General features: G+C 36.0%; 2 protein-coding genes across 3 annotated transcripts in view; one reads left to right on the top strand and one right to left on the bottom strand.

Moving 5' to 3' along the window:
- Positions 1 to 8,145, top strand: part of LOC146002442 (uncharacterized) — a 92,897-nt gene extending 84,752 nt beyond the window's left edge. For both annotated transcript variants that reach the window (XM_083140278.1, XM_083140277.1), the window contains exon 15: positions 1,826 to 8,145. In XM_083140278.1, the coding sequence (XP_082996404.1) occupies positions 1,826 to 5,516 (3,691 nt within the window). In that variant the 3' untranslated portion in view covers positions 5,517 to 8,145. The remainder of the gene's footprint in view (positions 1 to 1,825) is intronic.
- Positions 8,146 to 10,213: 2,068 nt separating this feature from the next.
- The window catches only part of LOC146001892 (uncharacterized), a 42,514-nt gene continuing 36,646 nt past the window's right edge, over positions 10,214 to 16,081 (bottom strand). Inside the window, exons 10-11 of the mRNA XM_083139609.1 lie at positions 13,210 to 13,520; positions 10,214 to 10,490 (exon numbers count right to left, since the gene is read on the bottom strand). Coding sequence (XP_082995735.1) covers positions 10,339 to 10,490; positions 13,210 to 13,520 — 463 coding nt within the window. The 3' untranslated portion in view covers positions 10,214 to 10,338. The remainder of the gene's footprint in view (positions 10,491 to 13,209; positions 13,521 to 16,081) is intronic.

The following is a 16,081-nucleotide window of genomic DNA, read 5'->3' as shown; positions in this document are numbered from 1 at the left end:
TTCCAGCACCCTGTCACACCTGGTCTGGCCCGCAAAGTCCTCCGATTTGAACCCCTTAGGAAATGTGTGGGACTATTTGGAGCAGTGCAGACATCGGCATCCCCGTACTTTGCTGGAATTACAGGATCTCCTGCTGAGCGAGTGAATGCATCTCAATGTGACATACCTGCAGCACCTCGTGAAGTCACTTCCTCACTGAATCTAGGCTGTTATCTGGACCAGATGCAGTGTTACCCAGTATTAGATTATTTCTCCAAGAAGTGACTAATTTTTTGTCCAGGGTGCTTAGAAGCCTGATGGAATTCAATTTTTGCCTTCTACTTCATATATGAAAATTGTTTGTTTTTTTCGAACATAGGCTTGTAGGCTAGACTGTACTGGGAAAAAAAAAAGAGCTAAAATTTGTAACTAGCATTTGTAGTTACCAAGATATCTATTTTTTATTTAAAGCCATGTGTAATTATAATCTTCCCACTGAAAACGTTCAGCCCTTAATCTATAAAATGGATGTCTGCGTTTAAGGGTGAGGGCAATGAAAGATAGGGAGTGTCCGAAAATAGGGGGGTCACAAAAGATAAAGGGGCAATGAAAAATATTGGGTGTTGAATGCTAAGGTAGGAATGAAAGATAAGGGGAGGACAAAAAATAAGGGTAAAATGAACTTCAGGTGAAATACATCTTGGCAGACTGTCGGTGTCTTCACAGCCATTTTAGAATAAGGAGAGACTCACAACTGAAGTTTCTGAGTCTTGAGTCCCAGCAGTCACAATTCTAGTAGCTGAAACTTTGGATTACTGGACTTCATAACATGTTCTTCAAGGACCTTTCGTGTAGCCGAATGGTGAGTGCTATCAACTTTGGTGCAGATTGTCCTGCATTTGCTCCCAATTTCGTTGCAATCCCAAAACTTTCAGTGTTGACACATCGTCATTATGTCAAATGTTGAGCTACTTGTGAAGAATGTAGTGAGCTCTGGTCTATAAATACAGAAAATGAGGGTAGTCAATGTGGTGATTGCATATCACCCAATGTAAAGCCCCTTGACGCACCTTCATCCTTGATAGGGCTGTTGCACTATACAGTTTTATTGTCATTTAAAATGTGATTGTAATTTTTTAAACATTTCTTAACTCACTCTCTCTCATTTCTGCATATTTTAGAAAACATTGAAAAAATAGAAAGTTTTAGCAACTAGAAGTACAAATTTGAGTACTATTTTTATAGCTGATTACAATACTCTTTAACGATTTGCACTGATACCAATGCTTGAAAATTGTAACAAATGAAAGTTGTTGTAAATATTGATTAATATTACTGTATGCATCAACTTCCTTGAAAATATTCAAGAAATACACCAAAATATTAAAATAACAGGTATGTTAACACAAAATCCATTTTTCCCCACAATGATGGTGTGAAATAAATGATAACTTCATCCCTGCATTTCCCCGACTTCCACTGTCCAAGCTTGGAAATTGGACAGAAAGCCAACAACATGGTGTCAGATTGAAGGGCTTTCATTCATTGCCAAATTTCATTTTGCATAATTTCCAGGATAATTAGACACTGTGAAAAAAATGTTGAGGCATTTTTGCAGATCCTGCGAAAGATGAAAATGCCAGAAAACTATAGGCAGGTAACGGTAAATAGATTCCAACTGTGACCGATATTGATATCTGCTGAGCCCTAACTATTATTTCTTCTTTTAACACATACTGATGTTCATTTTGATACTGATTGAATATATAGAACTAGAACTTTTTCAGACAAGAAAGAATTGTGGCAGTTCCCATTTTACTAAGAATATCTATTGCTTATTTTCCAGCTCTGGATTTAACCATCCAACGAAAGAAAATTCTTCAACCAGTCCAGTGATGGCGGAAACTGCTAGTTTTTCTGAAGATAGTTATTCTGCTCTTGAGGAAGAGGTTGCATCATTTTCAATGCAGATTGACTTAATTTCTGGGAAGAGCAACAATGTTCAGGAACTCCATGTAAGTGACCAGAGAGATTCCCAAACAATGGAACCTGTTGAGAGTATGAAAGCCACAGCTTCATTCCAAGATGACCAGCAAACTACACTATGTATGCAGGATCAAAGGATTGTTCATCATTCATCCCATATCCAAAGAAGCTTTTTGCAGCAAACAGTATGTAGAAGGAGGCAAGAACGTGCATCGGAAGATGAATCTGCACGTCAGGAGTCCAGGGAAGAAGTTCTGTGGATGAGAAGGAAAGATATCGCAAGCACTGAGCAGACAACTGCAATTGGCAAAGCTCCCTCTCAGTTCACCAAAGTATCTCGTGATGGCTCAGAAATAGAGAGCACAAGTAGGAGTGAATCACACTGTAACCCCCAAGTCGGTGGATTATGTCCCTTACAAGAATTCAGTTGGAATTATCTCGACTTAGCACAGTCAATAGTAACAGAATTACAACAGAAAAACAGTGAAGATTTTTGGGATATGATTTCCAACAGGTTACGTACACCTCTATGTACACAAGAACATCCAAAAATATCCCAAAATGCAGATGAACTTCATGCGGCTTGTGGAAGTAATGAGGCTGTTATTACGACTCAAGAAGAAAATGAGTATTCTAAGAGGAAGTCAGTAGATAGTGATGAAAGTCTGACAGGTAATAACTATAAAATGCAAAATGGATGTATTCATAAGAAATCACAAGGTGAGAGAGGGTTTGATAAAGATGGAGAAACAAGCTCCATTGAACGAGAAAGACCAGATTCGGAACATGAATTGGACCACATTGTTGAAAATGAACTCTGTATGCCAGAAGTAATACAAGCAATAAAGGTACTCCAGCAGAAGAAAAATGAAGAGTTCTGGGAAGCAGTAGCTGACAGGCAAGGTGCTGTGAGCAATGTAAGTTGCATCATCCAAGGTAATTCAAGATCTCAAGCTCATTCCAACCTATTACCTCAACTGAATTGTCATACTTTTGAGTCTGTTAGAAACAGTGAGCCTGGTAAGAGCTGTGATAATATAATAGATAGTTTCTTATATGCCAAATCTGAGACACAGAATGTTGGTGAAAGAAAGATAAATGGGCTGAACGACCATCAGAAACAGGGTGAATCCACTCCACTCCAAGCCCAATTAAGTATTCAGGTAGACAGTTCTGTGAAAGCTAATACACCACCAGTTAGTATGCATTCTCCTTCAATCGCCTCTAAACCAAGTACAGTGGTTGTGGTGAAACAAGAAATCAAGAATGAAGTACTTTCGCCCAGTGGGGTTCCAAGAACATTAGCAGAGATATGGGGTGAATCCACTTCCAAAAATTTGCAAGGCGAAGTAGGTGATCAGATAGGCAGTCCTGTGAAAACTAATACACCGTCAGTAAGTACACCTTCTCCTTCATTTACCTCAAAAAGCACAGTTATTATAAAACAAGAAACCAAGAATCAAGCTGTGGTTTCGCCCAATGGCATTTCAAAAACGTTACCAGAGAAGTTAAATTTACCTTCAGAACCTGAAAGGTCTGCAGCACATTGTTCAAGAGTAAGAGAACATGATTGTAGTGATAACATGCTCAGTACAAAGAATACCGAAAGTGCTGGCATGCAATCTGATCGGAAACATGATCTGAGCAGAGTGAAGCAGGCATCGAATGAACTTGATAAAGATAAGGGAAAGGAGAAGTCACCAACATATGCTTCACATTTAACCAGAAGCATGGAGAATCATGTTCAAGACACAGATAAAGCTACACCACATGAAAGTCAGGTAACTAACAATGTATTGTCTGAGAAGACAAGTGTCTTCACTAATTCTGCACAGTCTGAGCATGATAATCATCCAAACTTGAATATGTATACTAGTAACACCAGGGAACGTGGACAACTTCTTAGGGCATCAAGATGGGATTCATTCTTGCAAAGGGTGAAAAACATTTCAAACAGTGATGACAGAACACTACCATCTGCTGATTCCAGTGACAATATAGATTTAAAACATCCACAAACGACGCAGCTAAACTGCAGGAAGACTAAACTAAAAGAACTTGAAACACATGACCCAAAAATGAAGAAAGTTAGGTTTGAAAAAGAAATCAATGTGGTTTATCCATTAGGAGTGAGTACAGGTGGTGCATTAAGAACTTTAGTTGGGAAAGCAGTTCCTTTACCTGAGCCGCAAGTCTTACCACAAACAGGTTCAGTTGCTACTGTAGAAAAGAAGGAAATTCGTCCCAGAATGTCCAAACAAAAAGCAAATACTGCAGGAAGTGAACAGGATTCTAAGACTGTTAATCAAGAAAACCAAACGGTGTTTGATAGCGACATGCTCTCCACATTGCCAGAATCTAGTAGTACTTCATTAGTTAAAGATTGGCTTGCTAATATAGAGTCAGATCCTGAAAACATTGTACTTTCGATAAAAGATGCAGCTAACAATCGTTACACTACGAGTCCAAGTAAGGTCTCACCACAGACATCACGGAATGTTCCAAATAGACCAGGTCTAAGTGATAATGAATTGTCTCGTGAACAGACGAGTTACAATCAGCAGGCAAGTAACATTTTATCACCTCCACATGCCAGCCTCTCAAGTAATCAGACCAAAAGGGCTCCTGTAAAGCAAACAACTATCTCCTCATACTTGTGCTCCTCATCCCAAAATCCACTTCAACCTAATGCTATTGCACCTGCTGCTCATTCGAGAGATCCAAGGCTGAAAAATCACTCGGATACTAACTCTTCCTTACAGAATATGCAATCACCAAGTGCATCAATGAGCTTGAAATCAGACTACTCTAGCTGTCAGTCAGCTGCAACAATACCTTTACATGGTGCGAAAAAACCACCATTAAGTTACATTCATGCAGTACCATCAACTTCGAAGGCTCAAGATCTTGTGTTTCCTTCAAAGCAAGTTAACAAAATTAAGAAGCCTATTTCTGTTGTAGCCCAAAGTACCACAAGTGCGGAAAATTCAACTGGCAGCATTGCCGAACAAGCTGCAGAAGTACAAAATCCAAGAGTTCTCAGTAACAAGAAATTTAAAGGCAATGAGAAAGCCAAGCAGAGCAGTGTAAACGTGGATCCATCTACTGTCCCAAAACTGAACAAACCAAACAGGTATGTATGGTACAACAAGGACAAATACAAGCGCAGAGATATGTACAAAGAAATGCAAGTGAAAAGAGAGAGAAGGCTAAGCGGTGGACAAGATGAAAGTCATGTTGTAAAAGATAGTCAGACATCCAGCTTCAACTCAACGGAACAGGCAGGAAGTAGTTCAAGTACATTCTCACTTTGCAATGCTGTGTTGAACCCTACAGTGCAGAAAGGAGACGGGATAGATAACTTCCACATTCCTAAACGAAACAGCCATCCATCCAACTTGCCACTCAAAAAAGAATCCACAAAACCAGGAACAACGAAAGCAAACCTCAATATGGCAGAAATTGTGAATGAAGCTATATTAGAGAATGTGAAAAATATGTTTGGGAAACTGTTTTGCGAAAAAATTGCAAAGAGTACAGATGGAAGATAAGTGTAATGCAAGTGAAGAAAGGCAAGGAAACATGATGATTTATTTTACTGTAATTTCACCAGTGAACCAGCAAGAATCTTGAAAAAGAAAGGCTCATTTAAAATAAGACTACATCAATTTTTCTTACAAACAGAAAAAACAAAGTGCCATGAAACAACACTGCCATTATTCACCAAAGACTATTTAGACTAGAAAAACATGTGCAATCATTAAGCATGAGTGGCATTAAAGTGTGTAATATAGAAGTTAGGTCAAATGAAGGTCATGGGGACGTCTAAAAATATAATAACCAACCTGCAAGAGACCACATAAACTTTTATTTAAAGTTCCTCATGATAATTGCATATAGTGTTAAAAGAATTATAAAAGTAGTAGTAACGAAGTATATTAGAATAATAGGTAAAATTCAGTGGAACCTCGATGTTATGTTTTATAACATTTTAAATGTTTGGACTACCAAAAGTTGAATGCATAATACAGCAAAATGTAAAATTGATGTTCCACTGTCTCTATTTTTTTAAAACAATGTAAGAGTACAAATATTTGACCAAATTTTGTACATAATCAGCGTACCTGCAAAAGAAAGTACAGATTTACAAGTTTACTGTATGTGCCAAATAATAATAATATAAACGATGCTCGTGATTCCTGAATTTTTGTGATATTGTGCTTATACAAATAGCTTTAAATTTAAAAGAATTATATTTTCAGTATTATTGTATAAAACAGAAGAGATATAGGTAATTGTAGCATTTTTTTTTTATATTCATTTACCTAATGAAACTTACTCTCAAAATATCACCAATGTGTTTCTGTTTAGGGTTTGAAAACATTCAAACGAGTAGTCTCAGTATTTCATACATGGTAAGTTTCTCCTTTCTGCGTTGCGAATTTGGATGATTTCTGATTAATTTCAAAATCCCACTGCCTTCATTAAGTGCGTCACTATATCTCTGTCCCAGATGCTGCATCTTCAGTTAATGAAGGTAGTGGGCCTTCGAAATTAATCGGAAATCATCCAAATTCGCAACGCGGAAACACCAGATTTCAAGTATGAAATAATAGAACCGCGTTTAACACATCCACCATGAATAAATAATCTTGGTATGTTTTGTTTTCCTGAATTTTCCAACAGGTGTTTGCATTTCCGGATTCTTTTTTCAATCAAGAACAGGAAATGAATTTTCAATATTCGTCAAATTTGTTGTGTGTTGTGTGAGGAAAAAAAAACTGCTCTGAGGAATCTAGTAAAGACCATTCAGTAAAATCAGCACTCTTGGGTTTTTAAAAAAGTAATTAAAATGCTTTCTGCAACTTTTGAATTTCATTAAAGTTAAACATTTTAGTCTGTTCTCCTGATACAAAACTGTTTTGAATAAAGACCTTTTCTTTTGTAAAGTGGGCAAAATTACATTATTTGCAATAGGTTACTATTTCCAATGATTGTCATTTATTATTTTATAGTTTGAACCGTTGTTGCAGTGACAATATACTTGTAATTGCACTCAATTTTTGAAACCTTTAGTGATATGTGGATTACTTTGATGTAAATTTCAAAATCTGATATGTGGATTATATTTGATTTAAATGGTGATTTTTGTTATCCATTTGCAAGGACAATTGTTCTAGAAGGGGGTGGGGGTTCTTCCCATGTTTCATTAATGTGCAGTCAGATTACATAGTCCTTGTAATTTCTTTTTCATGTCATGATTAAGGCATCAGACATATTAACTTGTATGTAAGAAACTAGGATTTTGCCATGCTTACAAAAATTTGTGATAGCCTATCGACTTTGGTGCCTCTTGTCACCATTGGCTAATTTTTAGCCCCATCTTCCAATGCATGAAAAGAATCCTAACCATACTAAAATAGTATAAGAAAAAAAAACACATTGTTATGCATGTGAGAATTTTAATCGTTTCCACCATGAACATAGATCCTTCCGACATCTGTTTCTCCTACATTGTACCTATGTGTACAAGATCTGTTTTTGCAAGGATGCACAATCGAGACATTATACTTCTTCATTTGAAAGTTTGGTATATTATTTTGTTACTCTGTCCTACTTTAGAATAATTATTTCATGACAGCATGATACAACGCTTGAAAAAGATTGTCACATCAACTATAGAAAAGGAATCTTGTTCGAAGTAATATGTACATGTATAGAAATCCAGTAACAAACGTGAACAACTGTATGGATGTTGTATCTAGTGTCTTGTTAATTACATATTTCATTTCATCCTTAAAATCATGGTCAATAGAAATCTCTCATGTCTGCCAAAAATGCAACATTCATATTACCATCTGTAATGTGAAGAAATTATATTTGATGCACTGCTTATTGTAGCGGGTATGTGAAAAGAGGTACTTTTTTTGCTGAGGATGTACATACTGTGCACATGCTTCCATAAAGAATTATTTAAATTAAAAACAATTCTTTCACACCTTTTGTACATGGAGACAGAATAGCAATAAGTGATTGATGGTGAATATTAATAAGTGCAGCCTATTATATATGCTATAAGAAAAATATTTTTTCAAGATTAAAACAATATGTGTTTTGTATAGTTTTACTATTTTTTTTTTAAAAAAAAAGAAAAGTATTGTAAGTTTTATGTTACTGTAAGTTCTTGCTTGAAATTTATTTTTGTGTTAATTATTTGAAGATTGTAATGCATAATAGTTGTATCAAATTTTCAACTGTGTAATAATTTTTTAAAATATTTAAACAAAAATAAACACAGTTTTGTTCAGTATTGAGCTTATTATTAACAGTTTCTTGTCCATTTTTAGTACTACTACTACTACTACTGTGTGTATTTTAACATGCTCCCTCCATGTTTCAGTAAATTATGTATAGATTAATGAAACTGACCCAAAGTGAATTTTTCTTTTAGTGGCTTTAAATGTTTTTATGAAGTGTAAAAAATTACTTTTAATACAAAACCCACAAATATTTATTACACAGTTTATACATTCGGAATACAATCAAGCTTGAAGGAAATAGATAACATGCAGCAGACAAAATGAAGTGGTTGGTATTTCACCAGGTAAGTCATCACAGATGTGTCAATGAAGATTTGTATAAGGTTTCCTTGGGGTAGTGAGTAAGGTCCAGTAAGTTTGGGAGTTGATGAGGATTGAATGGGTTTTGCATGTCAGTTAGTTGCATCCATGGCAGCCATGCCATACAGCCAGGAATTGCATGTGGCTAGGAGATGAGTGGTCAGCTGGTATTGAATATTTTTGTCAACATAGTATGAAAAGAAAGATGAAGTGTCAAACATACTTGTATGATACTGAAAATACATACACACTTGATTTAAGAAATGGTGGGTGGGTGTTTTGTAGCTCCTGCTCCTCCTCTTTCATAGGAAGCATTCACCACTTGGTAGTTGAAGCAGAACCTCAGAAATAAAACTGGCCTCAATTTGTGATGCTAAAACAGCTGAAGATGTCAAAAGATTAGCTGTGTGTTTTGGGGAAATACATGTATTTGAAAAAGTGAGTTGTTCAAAAAATATTTCCTGTACTTATTTCAGAGAGAATAATACGACGGTGCGCAGCTGTGAAGAATTTGGTAGCTTTCTTAACCATGTTGTCTGTTGCTGTAAAAATTCAGTACATATGCTACAAATTTTCATGGTTTGTTGAGCAAGAGAATGACATAGAGCTATGTCAAGGGGATTTTCATAATGGAAAAGTGTACGCCTCGAGAATTACAAATGATATAACTGGTATTGACAACAGCTTATTCGAATGAACGACCAGAAACATGGAACGGTGTGTCCAGTTGTGTCTTCAGGAGGGGGGGGGGGGGAAGGATACTTTCAGCATGTATTATAAAGGTTATTGAACTCTCATATTTATACCACATTTCAGATATAATGACTTGTTGCTAGCTTTATTCTTGTTTGCATATATTGAGAATGCAATGTGTCAGTTTTATATGAATCACCCTGTATTTTGCTTGTCGAATCTTTGTCAAAAATAGCAAGATCTTTCTGAAAATTGTGATGTAGTTAATGAACTATAATAGGTGTACTTATTAGTGCACACTCCTTTCTGGAAGCAAAAGTCAGTGCAGTCACATACATTAAGCAAACACTGAGGTTCATCATAGAACATTTGCAATTTTATATTGGTTCAGGTATTATCAGTACTTTATTGGCATCAACAAAAAAATCCATATCGGTCCATCTCCAATTTTTATTGCAGATATCAGTTTTATATCTTAGAATTTTATTATTCACTTTACTTCAGTTTGTGTGCATTGGTCTCTCATCAAACATGTTTTTGTATTCTCATTTTTCTTTCTCTTACTGTGCTTGATGGGAGGTGGAATTTCACTACGCATCAGAGCCTAGCATTGTATGACAAGATTTTTTTTAATGCATACCTGCACACTTTAGAGACTTAAAACATAACCTCCTTGTCAAATAATACTTGAATTTTTGGGTATGAAATTCAAATGTGTCACTTTCCTTACATCTGCAACCATAGTGGTAAAATGAATAACTGTAAAATTCTCTATTTTTTAAAGTTGTTTGAAATTATCCTTGTACAGTGCAACCTCGATTTTAAGGTTTTTCAGGGGGCCAAGCTGAAAAACTTAAAATGCAGGAAAATTTAAAATGGGGGCTCCACTGTAACGGTAACATTATTTAAAAAATGAGACAGAAATTAAGTAATTTACAAACAATACTTTATTTATAAAAATAGTAAATCACAGACTAGGAACTTGTACTTTCGGAATACTGTAAAACAATTGTGATCATGGAATAAATGGATTGTTGTTTCGTTAAGGAACACTTCATAATTAATTTGCATTGTACAAAACATATTCTTTCATTGACACTGGCAATTCTAATTTCTCCACAATGGACTTGGCAGTTACTGGACAGCTGACATTTTCTTTGATAGACTCGCGAATGGCCAACCTGGAAAGCTGCTGCAAGGTGCATGGCGAATCTGTTGACGAGAGAAATACAAAAATTGTTCATTCTCCAGTTTATGTAATTAATATTAACATGGTAAATTTAGAGAAAAAGACATCTTCGGTAAGGTCTTTACACATTGTTACATTCGATGCACTACCTACTAAGTGAAACATTAAAGTTTCACAACCTCCACAGCGGAATCCCAAGTTTATTACATTTCCCATTCAGCCTTTATGGTCACAACAAAGGTTTGTGCTATGAAATCTTACTGGATTTTAAGTTATCATCTTGGTCTCTGCAAAACGTAAATCAAGGTTCCACTGTCCATGTTTAGGAACATAGAAAACAGAATATTCATATGCTTGGTGATCTTTGCTACCATAGGCACAGAGGTTTGATATTGCTTTATGCATTTCCGGTACTAGAAATTTTACTGTTTCCCGTACATTCAAGAAGATTTTGTTGAAAACTGCCAGTGCTGCTTTTAAGTTTATCTCAAGAGAGGGAGGATGTAAGAGTTTTATTTCACCGACTCATGTTTCAAAGTATAGGCAGTTCACACATTTTTCCAGACACACGTGCAATTGTATTTTTGTGATACAAATGCATTTCATAGTTCAAATAGTACACTTTTCTTATTAATTACTGAATGCTGCAAATGTCCCACATACATTATGGTAAAACTTCAAGTTACTTGAGAGGTCTACCTGATGGTGTAGTGGTCGTCACCTTGTAATCAAGGGTTCGATACCAGTGGAGGCACATAGTGCTTCGGATCCCACTGTAAACTGTAGGTCCAATCCTGATTAGCCTTACTGTGCATAAAGTAGACTTTAAAACACCAACTCAATCAAGTTGCTTGAGCACCTAACTGTCTCGCTATCTTAAACCGGAAGGTTTATGGCTGCAGCAACACACACCTTCCATCTGTTCCTATCCTGGGCAAGATCAATCCAATCTTTTCCATCCTTACAGATTTCCTTTAGGTCCATTTCAATGTTATCCATCCATCTTCGCTTCAGCAACTTCTATATTTTATCCAATTAGCTGATCTTTTGCAGTAAAATATGTTCATGGGAAAGGAACATAAGTAGCAATGATGTCAAATTAAATTTTAAAAATTGGACCACCCTAGATAACATGAGTGGACCATCAACAGTGTTCAGGTGCAGTGCCAATTACTGGCCCAGCCTGTGAAAATGTAATAGGCAAATTTCGTGATAAAAATACAGCATACTGATCATGATTAATATGATAGGAAACTTCAAAAATATATGGGAACATTCAAACCCAGAACCTCTACTAGCCCTGGATAAAGGATAAATAGTAATATTCCTAAACATGAACTTCCATGTAGGAGCATTTTTACTCTAATATTTAAACTTAGTATTACTGGATGATGAATTACTTTTAGGATCACATAATAACCATATGAATAACAATTATTTTATATGAAGTGGCCCCCCCCAGATCTTTGACAGCTATTTAGTTGCCCGCCCACACGAGAAAATTTAACACCACCAATGATGGCAATAAATGGTGCAAATTACACAGACTATAGGAAGTGCCATGTAGCTGATTGCGTAGATGAGGACGAAGGGTAATAAGATAAAATATATAAAAGAACATCACAAACACACAAGCCACACGGAGAATATTCTGGCAGTGAGTTCCGATGTCAGAGAGAGCCTTGCTAGTCTACTAAAGTACCATGCAGTACACACTATAATTAACTTATCAGCCAAGCTGATACAACTTTGAGCATATGCTAATGCTCTTAACAATTCTCACCATTACCTAAACAATGTAACCACTTAACGCATAGTTCAGCATATTTACAAATTTTTAATACACAAGTATCTTTTGCAAACTATACCATATCAATATGCCAGCGTTAAATATTCGTAATTCGACATGTGTCATAATCAGAATATTAAAAATAACTCATTTAATTGCAAAATCAAATTCTTTACATAATACTTGGGCAAAATTTATGAAAATTATGCATTTTGTGAACCCTGGGAGGTATCTGTGCTCTGATAAGTATTGGCTGATTAACACTAGAACGACAAAGGATCTGATCCACCTAGAACAGCGGAGAGGGATGCATTTAAAAACTCTATTCTTTTTAGAATGGAAACATATTTCTACTTTATATTATTTTCTGTGCTTTATGTATTATAATCAAAGTGTTTAGGTGGTTTGTGATACATTTTCACTACAAAAAATAATATATAATAATCAACAACTTCCACTTCAGAATATGCAACATTTCACCATGAGAAACTGCTACTTGATGCAATACGTTCGGAGACGTCCTTCTTGGTCCAAGAAGACTACCTACATGACGAGATGTAAATTGTGACAATTGGAACATGCTAAAGACAGAATGACACAGGAACCACAACCTAAGGCTGATATTGCAGCATGCATAAATGAAACTTTACAAGGGTCAAATTACCCCTCCTGCTGTTCTAGGGGTATAACATGAAATTTCACAGAAATAAACTATATTTTGTAGATTTCAATATACCATCTTAAAAACTACGAAGAATTATGAAAAGTCACACAATTTCAAGGAAAAAATAAGAAAAACGTGACAGTTATTAAAGAAACGGTGAAGGTAGGGGTCATTTTGACTCCTCCCACCACTCTAGTGTTAAGATACATCAGTATCAGGTCAACTCTACTTATTTTATACGCAAGTGCAAGCAAGAACCTATTACTACATAAGTACAAATCAACAATACCTATCATCGAATGTACATCCTTCCATAAATCTGGCTGTGTATTGAGACAACTCTCCAAGTTCTTGACTTCACGCTGACATATACCTGTGGCACCAAAAGAGAAGCATATCGTAAGTGCTTTCACCAGCCGCTGCTCAACATAGAATTTTCCCTCTACATTGAGATATGCGAAGTGTTTGACAATGTCGTTGCAGCACCATCTGACCACGTCGATGTGGGTGAACTTGGAATACTGGAGAAGAAACTCCAATGCTTCTGGATTGCAAACGCATGCCAGGGCTATGCTATCGGGTCCTGGAAACTTGCTTTGCCTGAATGAAAAAAAAGAAAAGATCACTCAAGCCTGTGAATGCAAAGAGAACATAAGAAATTACCACATGCACCAAACTCTAAAACTCTGTGGAAACAAGAACTGCAAACAAAATTCATATAAGATGGCATTCCAATACTTGTACATGAAATTTCTCTGTTCTGAAATTATGTTCTCAATTTGCATATCTGCAGTCCTGTCAATATTTCTAAAATTTCAGAAAGCCTTGTTTAATTCTTCCATCTTATCATGTAAACATACAATTAGGGCCGAGCCAATTGGAAAGTATCTGTTGAATTTTATTAGGGATATGGAATTTTGGCCGATACCGACAAAGTGCAGATATAAAATTTACCGATACCGATATGATATAAAATTAGAAATGGTCCTGGAAGAACCTGAAAGGTTCATTGACCTCCTTAATAAACATGTGTTTCAAGGTGACTGCAGTGAAAAGAAATTGCATATTTATACATTTACTTTTTTAGAAAGTCGGGCATGGAGATTATCCATAAAAATTACAACAAAATGACAGAATTTTGCACTAAATTATCAGATATTAATCTATATATCGGATCGGTAATTTTACCGATACACCAATGCCTATATCAGCTGACACCGACAGTACCGATTAATCGGTTCAATCCCTAAACTTTATTTACCAGCACCAGCCAATACTTTTCCGGCATTTTGATCTTTCATGGGGTCCGCAAAAATGCCACATGACACTTTCATTGAGTTTAATTAACCTGGAAGTTATACACAATTAGAAGTTTCCATTGCTTTTGTACCAATATTATGTGAAAAACTGAATTTGTATTATATAATAGGTTTTTTTTATGTTCTGATGTAATTTTTTAATATTTTAAAGCAAAAATCTTGTAAATTGATGCTTACAATTGGAGTGGAATACTCACCCATTAATATTAATCAATATCTTGAACTACTATTAAATGTTACAATTTTTAAGCAGTGATATCGGTATGGGTATCGGCTCAGCTCTATATATAATGCGTATAGAGAGAAATTTTCTCACAATATGAATACAGCATTTTTTTTGTAATGCAATTCACAAAGCTGTATGGAAATTCACATTTGAAACACAATTTGATTTTATTCCTTTTTGACAAAGTAAAAAAAGAGCAATTTGAATTCTTCCTTGATATCACTGCCATATCATCCATTTCAACTGGCTGTTTTTTCTGGATGAGGAACTTTTCATATTTTCTTGTCTTCTCTTTAATGATATTTTTCTGAATATTATGCTAATGAAATGTAGCAAAATCATTTTCTGATTTCAGATAACTGGGAGGGGGAGAAACACTGAAAGTCTGTCTTCCTAAAAATGGTCATGAGTAGAGCACGGATTTGTACGTAATTACATATTCTATTCCTTTTTAGATACATACCTTGAACAGGAAAATGTCAACGAATTATATAACTGACATGATTTTGCATAAGTTTTATGGTACATATTTGCCAGGATATTACATATGTGCTAATTTACTTTACATAAAACAACATATTTCAGTATATTTTTTCCTATCTTCATCCTGTTTCCTCTATTTTTGATCTCTGAAACATGAAGAAAATTTCACTCTAACAAAGCACAAGTAAGTCTTGTGTACATTAATTCTTCTTAAATCTGCCCCTACATTTAAATATTCTATGTGAAAAGTAATTAATAGTTGACAAAATTGGTTTCTTAAATATGTATGTACACCTTATTATGCTTTTTTGAGTATAAATTAAATTTTAACAACTTATGTCCTTAGCGGCCACGGTGGCTCAGTCGGTAATGCGTCTGACTACCATGCTCAAGGTCCCGGGTTCGATCCCCGGCCGGTTCAAATCTGGGAACTTTTCTAACGTTGGAAGTGGCCCCGGCGCCCACCCAGCATCGAATAACATGGGTACCTAGGGGAAACCCTGGGGGGTAAAGGCGGTCAGGGGCGTGGTGCTGATCACATCACCCCCACTCACGACCGGATCAAGAAAGTGTGGGGCGTTACCCCCACACCCCCTATATGCCTTCATGGCATGGTGCTAAGCACAGGGGAACACTTTACCTTTTATGTCCTTAAAATTATGTTGAATACGTTCAAATAAAATCAATATCTAGCAGAATTCTTGACATTGCTGACTGGCACTTGGGACTTGGGAGACCCAAGTTTGATTCCCTGGGTGTGTGATCTAAGGTCAGAATTATTCCAGCCTTAACCCTGCACAAAGCAGCTCCAGAGTTCACGCAGTCCCAAATAAATCAGTGTCTAGAGGAAACCCGGGGTTAGGGGGGAGTGTAAAGGTGGTTGGAGCTTGGTGGATATCAAATCACCTTAAAAAAAATACCTGGATCGAAAATCTGAGAGACTAACACCACAGCCACCTAATATGTAACTTCATAGCATGGTGCCACGTACGTTTCTTACTTTATCTTGGGGACAACAGTAACTTGGTTTTGGAGCCTCAATAAATGACACTTTTCTAAGGACCGGCCTCTACTTAACTTCCAGGCTTGGGCTTCGAGGGATTATGATTAGATGTGTCATTCACAGAAATGTT

The sequence above is a fragment of the Lepisma saccharinum genome, chromosome 18 (genome assembly GCF_977018435.1).
Source record: "Lepisma saccharinum chromosome 18, izLepSacc3.1, whole genome shotgun sequence".
Lineage (NCBI taxonomy): Eukaryota > Metazoa > Arthropoda > Insecta > Zygentoma > Lepismatidae > Lepisma > Lepisma saccharinum.
This window is presented reverse-complemented; position numbering and strand designations above follow the sequence as displayed.